The 16,028-nt window shown below is 44.3% G+C and overlaps 1 protein-coding gene across 3 annotated transcripts in view; it reads right to left on the reverse strand.

The window, feature by feature from the left end:
* LOC105044741 (LRR receptor-like serine/threonine-protein kinase GHR1) overlaps nucleotides 1–5,583 on the reverse strand; it is a 38,262-nt gene extending 32,679 nt beyond the window's left edge. Inside the window, exons 1-3 of one of the 3 annotated variants that reach the window (XM_073254460.1) lie at nucleotides 5,106–5,578; nucleotides 3,703–4,667; nucleotides 1,785–3,440 (exon numbers count right to left, since the gene is read on the reverse strand). In XM_073254460.1, coding sequence (XP_073110561.1) covers nucleotides 1,785–3,440; nucleotides 3,703–4,612 — 2,566 coding nt within the window. In that variant the 5' untranslated portion in view covers nucleotides 4,613–4,667; nucleotides 5,106–5,578. Of the gene's footprint in view, nucleotides 1–1,784; nucleotides 3,441–3,702 lie in introns of all 3 variants that reach the window. The other 2 variants (XM_010922736.4, XM_073254464.1) reach the window with 2 other exon arrangements.
* Between the last annotated feature and the right edge of the window lie 10,445 nt (nucleotides 5,584–16,028).

The raw sequence follows: 16,028 nt of genomic DNA on the forward strand, positions 1-16,028 counted from the left end.
GCCTCCATGCCAAGGATGCTCAGCTTGTGGGGGGATGTTAGGATTGCATATTTCTTTCCATATATAGTGGTTAGGATTGCATATTTCTTTCAATATATAGTGGAGGTTTTTATGGTATTATTTGTTGTATTATTGCTGGCCTATGTTGCCATATATCTGCTGTATTTCTAGTGTATTATTGTTGGCTTATGTTGCCATATATGAATATCCTGTACTCTATATTGGTTAATGAAATTCTAGATGGTAAGCTCCTTTGCCCCTCTTTCACCATCCTCCAACTCTTGAGACCCACATAGTTGCAGTACTAATTATGCTTATAATATCAACAATCCAATCAAGTCTACATCATCTGAATTTGATTTAAGAGGAACCAATCTTGAAATTCCAAATTTTTATAGCATAATAGAACAAGAAGGGTTTAAGAATTTGATTTCATGCCTTAACATCGAGAAAACGATCTTAGAAGAAAAAATCATTTACCAATATCATTGGAGACCCATATTTCTCAATGAAAGCACTAATGCAATTTGTTCTTATTTCGCACCAACTTTTCGTAAAATGCAAATTAAAATATCAGAACTCCATATACCCAAAGTGTTTGACACAGAACCAATAGATAAATCATGTTGAATCAGCCATTTTGGGGTAGCCCATGTACCAGTCTAAGTTAAAAGTCTAGTCACATATTGTTTATCCATGATTAGTATATAATGGTTGTTATCCTTAAATTATGTGTTTATAATTTAAAATGTATCTTTGACAATTTATTGAAGTATTTTGTTCATCTTTTAGAAAGTTGTAAGCATCAATGCATTGAGAAATGTGAGGCCATCTTGTGACTATATAATTAGATACTTAGTAGGGAAAGAAACATAATGAAGAATTGGGAATGAAATGTGTTAATCTTTCCTTTTAGTAGTGGACTTCACTTAACATCCCTCTTTTATTCTATTTTATCCCATTCTATGTTATACTTTCTTCCATGCCTATGATTTAGAGTGTGCCAGTTTTGGAGGACTAGGGTTTATAATTAGATCTGCTAATGGATTGAGTTTTGTTCACAACTTAATCCACATCTGACCATTTTCTGAACATGCTTCCTAAGTGCTCATAAGCAGGCATAACTATAAGAAAAAAGAAACAAGAATTAACCTAAATCAAGCATTTTAACCTTATCCACAATTTCATTGAAACAAATTAAGTGAGAACAAAAATATCCAAAAGTTGGATGAAGAATGGCCAAGCAGCTGAAGTGCAGAAACTCCAGTAGTTTAGGATAGATTTTACCCAAATTTCAGACAATGATAGATATAAAACAACTCAAATAAATGAAATAAGGCTTTTAGCTGTTATGTTTTAATTTGGAAAAGTAGATATAACAGCACAGACAATGCACCATATTACTTGTGATAGTATTAAAAGGGTACTTTATGGAATACCAACCTAAGCATAGAATTCTGTTTCCCATATATGGAAATGCTTACAACTCACTGCGGTAAGAGATAAATGTCAAAATGGACAAGGATGGCATATTCTGGTAGAAAGCAGTCATGGTACTATATAATTTAGCCATAATTCAGGTACACCAATATGGAAGTACCAAAATAGATATAAATAAATAAATAAAAAATAACATGCATCAAACAATAATTACAAACAAAATTCAAATCATAACAATTAATGAATGGAAGCACTTTAATCTATTGAATATAATAATAGAACCGATTCAACTTTCAAGGTGATACATATTATATAAACCATGAAAAAGACAATGCATATCATACCACATAGGTGAGCTGTTAAAGATGCTGCGTCAATATAATCAGATATGATAAGCCTCTCATGTTCTTTCGGACCCCAATAATAACCCCTTAGAGACACTATATTTGGATGCCTGATGTTTCCAAGTTTTTTTGCTTCCCTGCCAAATTCCTTCTTACTCTTTGCAATTCCTTCTCTCAGCCACTTAATGGTCAAAACATGGCCACTTTCAAGGGTAGCTTTATAAGAGGTTCCATGACAGCTTCTACCAATAACTTCTGCAGGAGCATGGGAAAGTTCCTCTGCTGTAAACATAAATGAGTTGTCAAAGAGATGCAAATCTCCAGCCAGTCTATCTGGGGAATGCACACTAAGAATAGAAGGATGCTGGGATATATATGGATCACTAGGTGGGGAGGAAATGATGACGGACATCGAAGATTTCACTCCATTCTTTGCTGGGGAACTACTGATTGTTGCATGATCATCGTGCCCAGCTTTTGTTGATGAACCTTGAATGTTGGGTTCCGCAGACTCTCTGGGAGCCAACGCAATGTTACCATGCTCTAGAGGCATAGACACAGACCTTGATGAAAATAAGTGATCCTGAGAGGAACTCAAAGAAGCAGAAGGTGGATCCACACTTTGCCATTGCCCAAAAAGTTGAGGAATGGGAGACTTCTGCTTATCATCACCTTTCCCTCTGTTCGCATTGGACACCCTATAATAGATCAGTATTATCACAGTAATTACACTAAGAAAAATTGCACCAGCAATTAAAGCATATCTAACAGCATTTTTCTTGTGATCACCATGTACTCCTTTATCAGTGAAGTTGGAAACATTTGAAGAAGGTACATGAGGAAAAATTAGTAGGTCATTCCCTGGATGAAATGATGAATCAGTAAATCTCAGCAAGTTATCAGGAACAATGCCAGAGAGATTATTGTATGAGACATTGAATCCAACAAGGCCTTCAGGGAAATTGTCAGGTATAGTGCCCTTAAAATGGTTATTAGACAAATCAATGTATAGCAACCTGTGAAGCATACCAATTTCTTTTGGGATCTGTCCTGAAATATTGTTTCTTCCAATATTCAGCAATTGTAGTGCTGTCAATTCACCAATTTCTTGCGGCAAAGAACCATTTAAGGTATTATTCGAAAGATCAAGAGAGACCAAATTCGAATTTTGGGTCAGGAGTACTGGAACATCTGAGGAAGGGGAAATTGTACCCTGAGAGTTTGCGAATGGGATAGGTCCAGTAAAGCTATTTCCTGAAAGATTTAGATCCCTCAATCTTGATGATGTAAATAGACTTGGAGGTAGAAGTCCATTTAGTTGGTTAAGACTGAGGTCAATAACATTTATGGCTGGATATGTCCCAATCACAAGTGGAAGTTCCCCCATCAACAAGTTGTTTGAAACCTTGAAAGAGGTCAGCCTCAGAAACTGAGATGTTTCATTTGGCAAAGTTCCTGTCAGTTTGTTTGAACTCAGATCTATAACTTCCACATAATTTCCCCAACTCTGAATTATGGATAAGTTTCCAGAAAGCATGTTATTACTCAAATCCACAATAGCACAACTCCCTACCCTGACAGGCAGAGAACCTGACAGTTTATTTGTGGAGAGATTCAAATTCTTCAGAGTTGCAGAAGTTATGCTTTGCACTGGACCTGCATTAAAAGAAGACAATGGAGATTGAATTGGATGCCCAAAAATGAATTTACAAAAAAAAGGCAATCAAATAGAGTATGGAACTTTAAATTACAAAGATTTGTAAACAACAACAGCTGGACATTTTGCAAACATCATGCAACAATTATGTGATGTACTCAGCACAGTTGAAGTACAGTATCTGTGCATGGAATCAGTTCAATCAGAACTTGGCATCCTAAAATTATATGAATAAGAACTTTTAAACTCAAGACTAATTACCTGAAAGTTGGTTGCTGCTTAGGTCAAGTTCAGTCAATACCATTGAATTTTCTTTGATCAATGCTTCAGGCAAAGAACCAGAGAACTGATTGTTTCCCAGACGTAGAATCTTGAGTGAAACTATAAAATTGAAAGAAGGGACGTAACCACTAAGCTGATTGAAACTGGCATCAAACACCTCCAAACTGTCAAATAAAGGAATCGGATCTTTGGCCAATAGCTCCCCGGACAACCTGTTGTGGCTAACATTTAGGTACTGTAATGAGCTAATAATTTCAGAGGACCCATCAGCCATTGACTTCACTGATCCAGAAAACTGGTTCTGGCTGAGATCGACATGAACCACACTTTGCAGTTGGCCAAGAATACCATCTATACCACCAGAAAAACTGTTACCCCGCAAGTCTAAATACTTCAGCCGTCTTAGATTTCCTAAACCAGAAGGCACCATACCCCCAAAGTTATTCGAAGATAGATTCAGATACACCAGATTCACCATTTTTGTCAACTCAAGAGGTACATTTCCAACAAGCAAATTCTGTGATATATCCAGAAACTCCAGAGAGCTCGCAGACCCCAGTTCAGAGGGGAGAATTCCCATTAATTGATTGTTCGACAGAGAAAGGTTCCGAAGCATCCCCATTCTAGCAAAGTTGGACAGACTAATGTTACCTACCAAAGCCATGTCGTTCAATGTGACTGAGGAAACCCGACCACCACTACACTGGACTCCATACCAGTTTCGAGGACAACCACTAGAATCTGGCGAGTCGCCACGATTCCAAGTACCGAAGACATGCCCCAAAGGGTCTCCCTTGATCCCTTTCTTGAACTCCAAGAGTGCATCTACATCTGAACTTCCTCTGGCAAGTCCTACCCATATCACCACAAACAGAACTATGAACCGCATTCCCTAAGCTACGCAGACTGACCCGAGAGCGACGAGGGCCTTACAGAATCTACAGCTGAAACGGGAAAATTCTAAAATGAAAGAAGAGTGGAACAGAAGAAACCCAATGAAACATCCAACTAATTGAAAGTAAATCTAACACTCTAATCCTTCACAAAAGAAGGAAGCTGAATAGAACTTCTTCATGGATACCAATTCTCTAGCAACTTACTCGGAAAGAAATACTGAATTATATGAACAAATCCAAGAATGGAAATTAACATAAACCCTAACAACGAAAAAGTCAAACCAAGAGTATTACCTGACCCAACAAAATCCAACTCCACAGTAATTCACTTCAAAAATGTCCGACAAGAACGATAAAGAAGAAGATAGGAAACTTACTCAGAGTCTAAACAAATTTAGATGGAATTTCAGCTCATAGACATCAATCCGAGCAAACAAAAACACCAATTAGACATTTTAATAGAACAGAATTACCAGCAACACATACCAAATCAAGCAATGAGGAAGAAAAAGAGAGCAGAAAGGATAAGAGGACTCCAGATCAGAATGGATGAGAAAGAGCGGTAACTAGTAGAAAGAGGTACTCTTTTTTGGTAGTTGGGGTTGGGGGATTGGTGGAGGGAAGAAAGGAAATGGGAGAATAAATTGAGAGTCAGAGATAGAATTTCTGTGGTGGAGGGGAGGGAATGGCGAGAGAGATTAGACTTTTATCGGCAACATTCTCTCTTGGAATCTTCATCTGCTCTTGTGGTGGTGGAAGGGGAAGGAATCAAGAAAAAGAGACAAAGAAGACAAGATCCCTGCTATTCTGAAGAGTTTGGGTTGGGGGGTGGGTGTGGGAGAGAGAGAGAATGGGACCGTGGTGCAGAGAGACGGGGTAGAAAGAGCCAATGGAGTTCTCTCTGCTTCCTCTTTCTCTCTCCACGCACAATTGCAGTGCAGACGTACGGTTGGCTTTTCAGCGATGCTTGGAGTGGAGGAGGTATGTAAATAATTACTACATAAAATTTAGATGATGAAAAGTTGGAGACCTTCCATTGTCGTCTAGTCCGGTTTAGGATATCTGGTTTTCACTCAGGCGACTTGGGTTCAAAACCCGGCAATGGAAGTTATTTCAATTTTCCCCTTTTTTGGGTATTTTCTCTGAAATACTGTGGGTTATGTTAACTCGATGCATTGATTTTTACTTGCTATGTTCTTTCCATTTTCCTTTTTTTTTTTTTTTTTTTGCATTTTCTAGAAATACTGTGGATTATGTTAATCCAATGCATTGATCTTTACTTACTATGTTCATTCCATTTTCCTTTGTTTTTTTTTTTTTGCATTTTCTAGAAAATACTCTGGATTAAGTTATTCCGATGCATGATTTTTACTTCTGCATTTTTTTTATTTTTTTTGGAAAGGAAGCTATTCCGATAGAGGCAAGGGTCCATGCTCCAATATATATATTTTTTTGTTTACATATATTTTTCTCAATTTTTATAGTGAGTGATGATTAAATACTTGTTCTCCTAGCACATATACTAATTAATTATCTTGAGTGTTCTCTACTAGCCCTCCTATCTTATTACTTTGTCCTCGTGATTTGCTACCACCATTGGTACAGAGAAAAATGGAATTATCGGCTTTTAGTCGCCAACACTAGTTAGAAGTGACCACAATTTTTAAATGTTCCCCCACCTATTTAGGATGCATTGGCTTTTAACGATACGTATAAGGGTGGCCTATTTGGATTTCAAGATGGTGCTTATAAGTATCATTGGGATCCAATAATAGAGCTTTTAGCGATATTTATCAACGTCATTAGATGCGATTTCACAGTATCCTTATAACCATCATCGGGATCCAATAAATCCTAGCATCATTGTGATCCAGCAAATCCCAATCCATCATGCCCTAGGTCCTATCTGCTTCTTCGATCCTCCTCCTCTTACCTTCATTACCAAGCTTCTAGAAGTAGCCTAACTCTTCTTCACCAGCTTCTCCTTCTCCCAAGAGTGATGGAGCACCTTCCCTGTCAATCAAGCGTTGGTTGTTTTCTTTGTTCATCTTATTTGTACAATTTTATTTTTTTATGCTATTTTTTAATTTATGATTTTATGGTTTATGAAGAATCGTCAAAGGAAAAATAGAGTTGGTGGAGATTGCTGTTGGAAAATATATCCTAAAGCCAATCATTTGACGATTGTGTTAATTATAAATGAATATGAATTGATAAATAATAAAAGTTATTTGACTTTTTCCATCACAAGATGACATCTTCTAACGAACTCCTATATTGTGATGAAGTTCTTAAGACTACTTTGATCGATAAAGAAAGATTTATCGCGTAGTCCTTAAACTGGTTCACGACCAAATGATACATTATTACTAGGATGATAGCAATATCAAGTATAGGTCATTGTGTACCATATGCATTGGTTATCCTTGTAATCAAATGGTATGGAGACACTGATATAGTATGCAAGTAAGATATAGGAGTACATCTCATTGAACATGACCAACTGCAGAGCACTCTGCTGTCAAGAATAGCTCGTGAAGGATATGAATATAAGTATCCCTCCGACCTAAGATCACTATAGTGACTTGCAAGCAACTCACTGTACTTTGGTGCTGGACTAACTGAGTTTTTAATTCAGTGACAAAAGATTTCTAGATGCAGTCAAGTACTTATCAAGTCAGTGTGTGAGTCAAGATGAGATTGACCCCTCCAAAATAGTAGGAGTTATGTATGAATGTATTTCAATTTAGCAAAATTTGAGTCCGAATAATCTATGTGATAGGTTTGAAAGATTGAAATACAATGTGGATGACTTATCTAGGATTGACAGTTAAATCTTAGGTCATCCTCCAGCATTTTGATTAAAAGGATGAATTATACGATAATCATATGCCAGTATGTTCTTGAATGTTGCTTCGCCATCATTCGACCTATCCAGATGTCGGGTCACCATTGCTAGATGGTTATATCAATTAGTTCAAAAATTTATTTCTGTGCTATAGGCTTAAGTTCCAACCTATAAGATCACACTCAAAAGAAGTTTTTAACTGATCATGTGGCTGATCAACGATTGAGAATCATTCAAAGGCTTAATAATTAATTTGATTGATGGTTAACCTTATGCATAAGTTGGAATAAATTTATTCATCAAGTGTTAGTGAATTAATGAAAGATTAATTAGCAGTTAGATTGCTGATTAATTCAATTTGATTGAGCAAAAAGAATTAAATAAAATCTAATTGAATTAGATTCAATTAGATTTGATCTAATTAGGTGATGAGATGACTTAATCGCTAAGAGAGAAGTATCCTTGATTTGATCAGAACTTTAATTCAATCAATTTCTAATTTGATTAAGATTTAATTAAAAATTTATAAATCTAATTAGATTGAATTTCATCTATTTTATTTGGGTTAAATCAGATGTGATTTAGTTTGAATTCAAATAAGAAAATTAAGAGTCCATATTGCATTGGACTCTTCTTCCTTGTGCACCAAATTTTCAACGTCCATATTTCTTCACACCAAGTGATTTTTTATATGAGATTTTTTCATGCCAAAAGCTCTTTCCCTTCTCTTTCTCATATCCAAAATTGGATGAAATCTAATTTTAAATGGTATGTTCAAATTAGATTTGAATTGGATACCTTAAAGATAATATTTGATATTATCTACAACCTTGCCGCCACTTGCCTTTTATTCTCTTTATTTTGTGCGACAACATGAGGGAATTTTTTCATGGAAAATCAAATAATGATCCGATTCACCATGAAAAATTATGAAAAGAGGCATCCCATGCTTGTTTTGGCATGGATTAGTGAAGGGAGGCGACATCTCTCGGAAACCAAGATCTCTAAGACTCTTCATCCCAACCTTATTACACACTAATAAAAAGGGCTTTTATTGATTCTTTTGTGCGTGTAAGTTAGAAAAGAAAGAGTTCTCTATGTTGAGAAGGTTTTGGGGTGTGGGTTCATGGAGAAAAAGAATAGGAGAGTCTTTCTTTTTTGGGTGTGTACAAAACCTAGTTTCTAGGGTTTTATTCCTAAGGGTTTGGGAAGAGGAAAAAAATAAGAGAGAAACTGTTTTCTTCTCTATCTTTCTTCCACCTCTTCATCTCCTCCAAACATTCATCTTCAACCTTTAGAAAGATTTTAGAAATTTGAAAAAAAAATCTAGATCAGTCAAGGAGAAGGTCTTCATGCGAGCTAGCACTCCCGAGAAGACCGATCAGATCGAGACTTCGAGTAGACTTTCCGTAGAGATCGGACATATGTGCAACTATGAACAATCAGTAAGGATCATCTTTACTACATCTCTCAGCAGCAACAATCATCGATCCTGTTGGGTATAAAATACCCCCAGTCGAAGTCCTCCACAGAATCAATGGCTCCGCCAACAAGGCCAACCTCAAAAGAAATCTCCACCCGGGCTCCCACGGGAGCCAGACTTCATCCTCGACGACCAACAACTTCAGCTACAAGATAGCTCCGCCCGGACTCCTACGGGAGTCGGGCCCCGCCGACGACTCCAACGACTGCAGACAGACTTCGTCCGGACTCCTACGGGAGCCGGACTCCGCCGACAACTTCGACCTCAAGAGGACTCCGCCCGAACTCCTATGGGAGCCGGGCTCTGCTCTCAGTATCAACTGCTGGTAAGCTCCGTCCGGACTCCTACGGGAGCCAGACTCCGCCGACAACTTCGACCTCAAGAGGACTCCACCCGGACTCCTACGGGAGCCGAGCTCTGCTCTCAGTATCAACTGCTGGTAAGTTCCGTTCGGACTCCTACGGGAGCCGGACTCCACCCACGACCCCAACCGCAAGGAGGACCCCTCCCGGACTTCTACAGAGGCCGGACTCCGACCGCTGCCGAGCCTCAATCAACAGATCTGCGCCCCCTGGCAGGTCACAATAACAACCATGATCCTGTTCCACTTCCTGTAGCGGATTCCGCGCGGCTCCATCACCCCCTGCGGCGGACCCATTACTCTCTGACAGGCTGTGTCAACGGCCACGATTCTGCTCCGCTCCCTGCGGCAGGTGCTGCGCGACTCTACTACTCTCTGACAACTAGCGGCAATGGACGCCGCTCTACTACCTGCAACAGGCTCTACGTGGCAGGCCATGACAATAGCCATGGGTCTACTCCACTACCCTTCGCAATAAATTCCCCTGACCATGGGCGGCCCACTACCAGACAGTTACAAATGTCGCCATCAATCCGTTGCCTCCTCCGCCTATAAAAGGGGGACCCAGATACGTTGTTCTCTAAGCTCATTTTCTTATCTCAAAACTCTGCTAAATTCTCCGTTCGAGCACTCCATTCTTGTTGAGGTAGAGAACTGACTTGAGCGTCGGAGGGTCTTGCCGGAGCAACCCCACCTCCGATTTAGACTTCCTTTGCAGGTTCCGACGGTGACCGCGGCTTCCCCAACTCCAGCTTCTCCGGCGCAGGCAGATTTTTGCATCAACAGGATTGGCGCTAGAGGAAGGTGCTGAACCTTCGCAGTACCCTTGTTCTTAAAGGAGCGCTTAACGGATCCGCTTCCGGCCATCTTTTCCGGTGCCCAATCCTCCTTCCCTCATCTGATGCCCTCTCACGAGGTCTCTGCACAACTACCTCCGGCTATAGTCGCCGATAAGGGGTGGCCGGATGACCGGCCTCTGCCGGATTCCGTCAACGTCATCTCGGGAGAATCCCGGCGGGAGGCAATCAGCGTACCAGCTGCATCCCCCAAGCGACAAAAAGTTGAAGAACCCATAACCTTCACTGAAGTGGATACCCAGGGAGTCCAATTCTCTCATAACGACGCGGTCGTAGTTTTTTTGAACATAGCAAATTACGACATCCGTCGCATTCTCGTCGACAACGGGAGTTCGGCCGACATCTTGTTCTACAATGTCTTTTCAAGAATGACCACTCTTGACGGTCATCTGAGACCGATTTGCTCCCCCTTGATAGGGTTTACCGGTGACGCCGTTCCGATGGAAGGAATGATAGCTCTGACTGTGACCGCGGGTCAGTATCCAAAGCAGTCCAGAGCTCTGGTAAATTTTTTGGTGGTAAAGGCGCCATCTGCCTACAATGCAATTCTTGGCCGACCCGGCCTCAATGCCCTCAGAGCTGTTGTTTCAACCTACCATTTGAAATTGAAGTTCCCCACCAACCAGGGGATCGGAGAGGTCCGGGGAGACCAAGCCCTGGCCAGATATTGCTACAACATCGCCTTGCAAAGAAGCGATCAAGCGGACCTCTGTCCGGTCGATGGATTGGATGCTCGCGATGACCTCACTGAAGAGAGGGGCGGTCCAATCGAAGACCTAATACCAATCCCTTTGAATGATGGGAACGCGGAGCATGTGGTGTTAATTGGCTCCAACCTGGGGGAGGAGGTGCGGACGCGTCTTGTGGATTTCCTCCGAAGGAATGCGGACGTTTTCGCATGGGTCCCGACGGATATGCCGGGGATCGACACAGAAGTCATGAAACATCATCTGGCAGTCGACCCGAAACATCGGCCGACAAAAGAAAAAATCCGGAGTCATGCCCCGGAGAGGCAGAAGGCGATAGCCGAGGAAGTGGATAAGCTTCTCAAGGCCGGATTTATTAAAGAAGTCAATTATCCTGAGTGGATCTCCAATGTTGTTCTGGTCAAGAAAGCAAACGGCAAGTGGAGAATGTGTATCGACTTCAAAAAACTGAATAAGGCTTGTCCAAAGGACAGCTACCCCCTTCCCAGGATCGATCAACTGGTGGACGCTACCTCAGGCCATGAGCTCCTCACTTTTATGGACGCATTCTCCGGCTATAACCAGATTAGAATGGCATCGGAAGATGAAGAAAAGACAGCTTTCATCACTAATCGCGGCCTTTACTGCTACAGGGTCATGCCATTCGGCCTCAAGAATGCGAGCGCAACCTATCAACGACTGGTGAACAAAATCTTCAAAGAGCAGATCGGCCGAAACATGGAGATTTACGTGGACGATATGCTTGTAAAAAGCAGGTCTTCCAGAAATCATGTCGCCGACCTCGAGGAAACCTTTGGCACTCTTCGAAAGTATAGGATGAAGCTGAACCCGACCAAATGTGCTTTTGGGGTAACTTCAGGAAAGTTCCTGGGCTTCTTGGTATCGGGGTGCGGGATTGAGGCCAATCCAGAGAAAATTCGCGCCATCCAAGAGATGACCGCCCCAAGGTCGATCAAGGAGGTTCAGTGCCTCACGGGAAGGATAGCGGCTCTTAATCGCTTTGTCGCGAGGTCGGCCGAATGATGTTTGCCCTTCTTTCAAACCCTCAAGCAGCCGAAGAACTTCTGTTGGACCTCTGAATGCCAACAGGCATTCGAAGAATTAAAAGGCTACCTTAGCTCACCCCCGCTGCTGGCGAAGCCCGAACCTGGGGAGGAACTATTTTTGTACCTGGCAGTCTCTCCCACGACCCTTGCAGCTGTCCTTGTCAAAGAAGAAACGAAGGTTCAGCGACCGGTCTACTACATCAGCCGCGCGCTGAGGGACGCCGAGACCAGGTATACTAAATTAGAAAAACTGACCTACGCCTTGTTGATTGCAGCTCGGAGACTCCGACCTTACTTTCAAAGGCACACGGTGACGCTACTCACCGATCAACCGATCAAGGCGGTCTTGCACCGAGTTGATACCTCCGGAAGGATGGCAAAGTGGGCAATCGAGCTCACGGAATTCGATATCAACTACAGACCTAGACCGGCAGTAAAAGCCCAAATATTGGCAGATTTCATTGTAGAGTGCACCATCCCAGAGGAGGCCGAACCTGAGCCAAGCAGAGTTGACAGTCTAAAGTCTCAACTGAACTCCCCCAATGAAGAAGCCAGTCCCTCCGATTGCTTTTGGACCCTCTATGTGGACGGATCTTCCAACATGGCAGGTGCGGGTGCAGGCCTGATCTTGGTCAGCCCGGAGGGAGTCGTCGCGGAGTACGCTCTGCGTTTCGAGTTCTCTGCAACAAACAATGGAGTGGAATATGAGGCTTTGATTGCAGGATTAAGGATCGCCAAAGAGCTGGGAATAGATCAACTCCGGGTGCACAGCGATTCTCAACTTGTGGTGGGACAAGTCAGCGGGAATTATGAAGCGCGGGAAGACAGTATGGCCAGGTACCTTGAGAAAGTGAAGGAGCTTAACCCCGCCTTTAGCAGTTTTGACATCAGGCGGATTCCAAGGTCGGAGAATACCAGAGCCGATCTTCTCTCCAAGCTGGCGACATCGGCTCCGGCCAAATTGCCCAAAGGCGTCCTCTTTGAAGTTCTGAAACATCCGAGTACAGAAGAACCGCGGCCCGTAATGGAGATCGACCACGAGCTCAGCTGGGTCGACCCACTGATAACCTATCTTAGAGATGGAGTTCTCCCCCAGGACGCGAAAGAGGCCCGGAAGCTCTGAAATCAAGCCTCCCGATACATCCTTTATGAGGGCAAATTGTACAAAAGATCATACTCCTTGCCCCTCTTAAGATGTCTCCGGCCCTCAGAAGCTGACTACGCTTTATGGGAAGTGCACGAGGGAGCTTGCGGAAACCATTTGGGTGCCAGATCTTTATCCCACAAGCTACTCCGCCAAGGGTATTACTGGCCAACGATGCATTATGATTCGACCGAATACGTCAAAAAGTGCGATCGTTGCCAGAGATATGCCAACGTCCAGAGACAGCCCGCCACTGAGCTCACACCCCTGAGTGCCCCATGGCCTTTTGCACAGTGGGGGATGGACATCCTTGGCCCCTTTCCCATGGCGTCTGGGCAAAGGAAGTTCCTCCCGGTAGCGATCGACTACTTCACCAAATGGGTTGAAGCCGAACCACTAGCAAAAATCACAGAAGCAAAAGTACAAGATTTCGTTTGGAAGTCAATTGTGTGCAGGTTCGGTCTACCTAGAACCCTAATCACTGATAACGGACGACAATTCGCGGGAGCAAGATTCGCCGAATTCTGTGAAGATCTAAACATCTCCCACAACTTCACATCAGTAGCCCACCCTCAGGCGAACGGCGAAGCTGAGGTAACTAACAGAACCCTTTTGCAGGGAATTAAGACAAGGCTTGAAAAAGCAAAAGGAACTTGGGCGGACGAACTTTATCACGTGCTATGGGCGTATCGAACTACCCAGAGGTTACCTACAGGGGAGACTCCCTTTGCTTTAGCCTTCGGTACGGAAGCCGTCATCCCGATCGAGCTTAAACTCCCATCGGCACGAGTCGTGACATTCGATGAACCCCAAAATGCACAAAGTCTCAGAGCCAACCTCGACCTGCTGGAAGAAAGACGGAAGATTGCTCAGGTTCGAATGGCAGCCTACAGACAGAAAGTTGCCCGATATTACAACGCCCGGGTCAAGAGCAAAGCCTTTAAAGCAGGAGATCTGGTGCTTCGACGAGCTGCTGTCTCACAACCTCAGGATCGGGGGAAGCTCGCCCCGAACTGGGAGGGACCTTATGAGGTCAAAGAAGTAGTTCGACCCGAAACTTATTATCTCAAGGAGCTCGGAGGAGCCGACCTCCCACGACCGTGGGGCTCAGAAAACTTACGGATGTACTACCAGTGACTTCGTTTTAGTCGAAAATCTCATACCCATGTGTCTTTAGACAATTCAAGCAAACTGTGTCAAAAACAAAAGGGCAATCTCATAAAGTCGAAGGCCCGGTTCCTTTTAGACCGGATGGGGGGAGAGGCCCTACAACGCCCATATGTGCCTCCACAGCCCTGTTAGGGACAGAAGGAGAACCTCGCCCTAACTTGAGCAAAGTCGAAGGCCCGGTTCCTTTTAGACCGGATGGGGGGAGAGGCCCTACAACGCCCATATGTGCCCCCACAGCCCTGTTAGGGACAGGAGGAGAACCTCGCCCTAACTTGAGCAAAGTCGAAGGCCCGGTTCTTTTAGACCAGATGGGGGGAGAGGCCCTACAACGCCCATATGTGCCCCCACAGCCCTGTTAGGGACAGGAGGAGAACCTCGCCCTAACTTGAGCAAAGTCAAAGGCCCGGTTCTTTTAGACCGGATGGGGGGAGAGGCCTTACAACGCCCTAATGTGCCCCCACAGCCATGTCAGGAACAGGAGGAGAACCTCGTCCTGACATGAGCAAAGTCGAAGGCCCGGTTCTTTTAGACCGGATGGAGGGAGAGGCCTTACAATGCTCTAATGTGCCCCCACAGCCATGTCAGGAATAGGAGGAGAACCTCGTCCTGACATGAGCAAAGTCGAAGGCCCGGTTCTTTTAGACCAGATGGGGAAGAGGCCTTACAGTGCCCTAACGCGCCCCTACAAGCCAGGCTGGTAACGAGAGGAGAACCTCACGCCGGCTCGAGCAAAATGGAAGGTCCGGACTCCTACGGGAGCCGGGTTCCAACGACAAAGAAGACTTCACCCGGACTCCTACGGAAGCCGGGTTCCAACGCCAAGGAAGACTTCACCCGAACTCCTACGGGAGCCGGGTTCCGTCCACGACGTCGAAGAAGATTTCATCCGGACTCCTACGGGAGCCGGGTTCCGACGCCAAGGAAGGCTTCACCCGGACTCCTACGGGAGCCGGGTCCTGTCCACGATGCCAAAGAAGATTTCATTCGGACTCCTACGGGAGCTGGGTTCCAACGCCAAGGAAGACTTCACCCGGACTCCTACGGGAGCCGGGTTCCGACGCCAAGGAAGACTTCACCCGGACTCCTATGGGAGCCGGGTTCCATCCACGACGCCAAAGAAGATTTCATCCGGACTCCTACGGGATCTGGATTCCGACGCCAAGGAAGGCTTCACCCGGACTCCTACGGGAGCCGGGTCCCGTCCACGACGCCAAAGAAGATTTCATCCGGACTCCTACGGGAGCCGGGTTCCAACGCCAAGGAAGATTTCACCCGGACTCCTATGGGAGCCGGGTTCCGACGTCAAGGAAGACTTCACCCGGACTGCTACGAGAGCCGGGTTCCGTCCACGATGCCAAAGAAGATTTCATCCGGACTCCTACGGGAGCCGGGTTCCGACGCCAAGGAAGGCTTCACCCGGACTCCTACGGGAGCCGGGTCCCGTCCACGATGCCAAAGAAGATTTCATCCGGACTCCTACAGGAGCCGGATTCCAATGCCAAGGAAGACTTCACCCGGACTCCTACGGGAGCCGGGTTCCGACGTCAAGGAAGACTTCACCCGGACTCCTACGGGAGTCGGGTTCCGTCCACGATGCCAAAGAAGATTTCATCCGGACTCCTACGGGAGTCGGGTTCCGACGCCAAGGAAGGCTTCACCCAGACTCTTACGGGAGCCGGGTCCCATCCACGACGCCAAAGAAGATTTCATCCGGACTCCTACGGGAGTCGGGTTCCAACGCCAAGGAAGACTTCACCTGGACTCCTACGGGAGCTGGGTTCCGACGCCAAGGA

The sequence above is a fragment of the Elaeis guineensis genome, chromosome 1 (genome assembly GCF_000442705.2).
Source record: "Elaeis guineensis isolate ETL-2024a chromosome 1, EG11, whole genome shotgun sequence".
NCBI classification, from domain to species: domain Eukaryota; kingdom Viridiplantae; phylum Streptophyta; class Magnoliopsida; order Arecales; family Arecaceae; genus Elaeis; species Elaeis guineensis.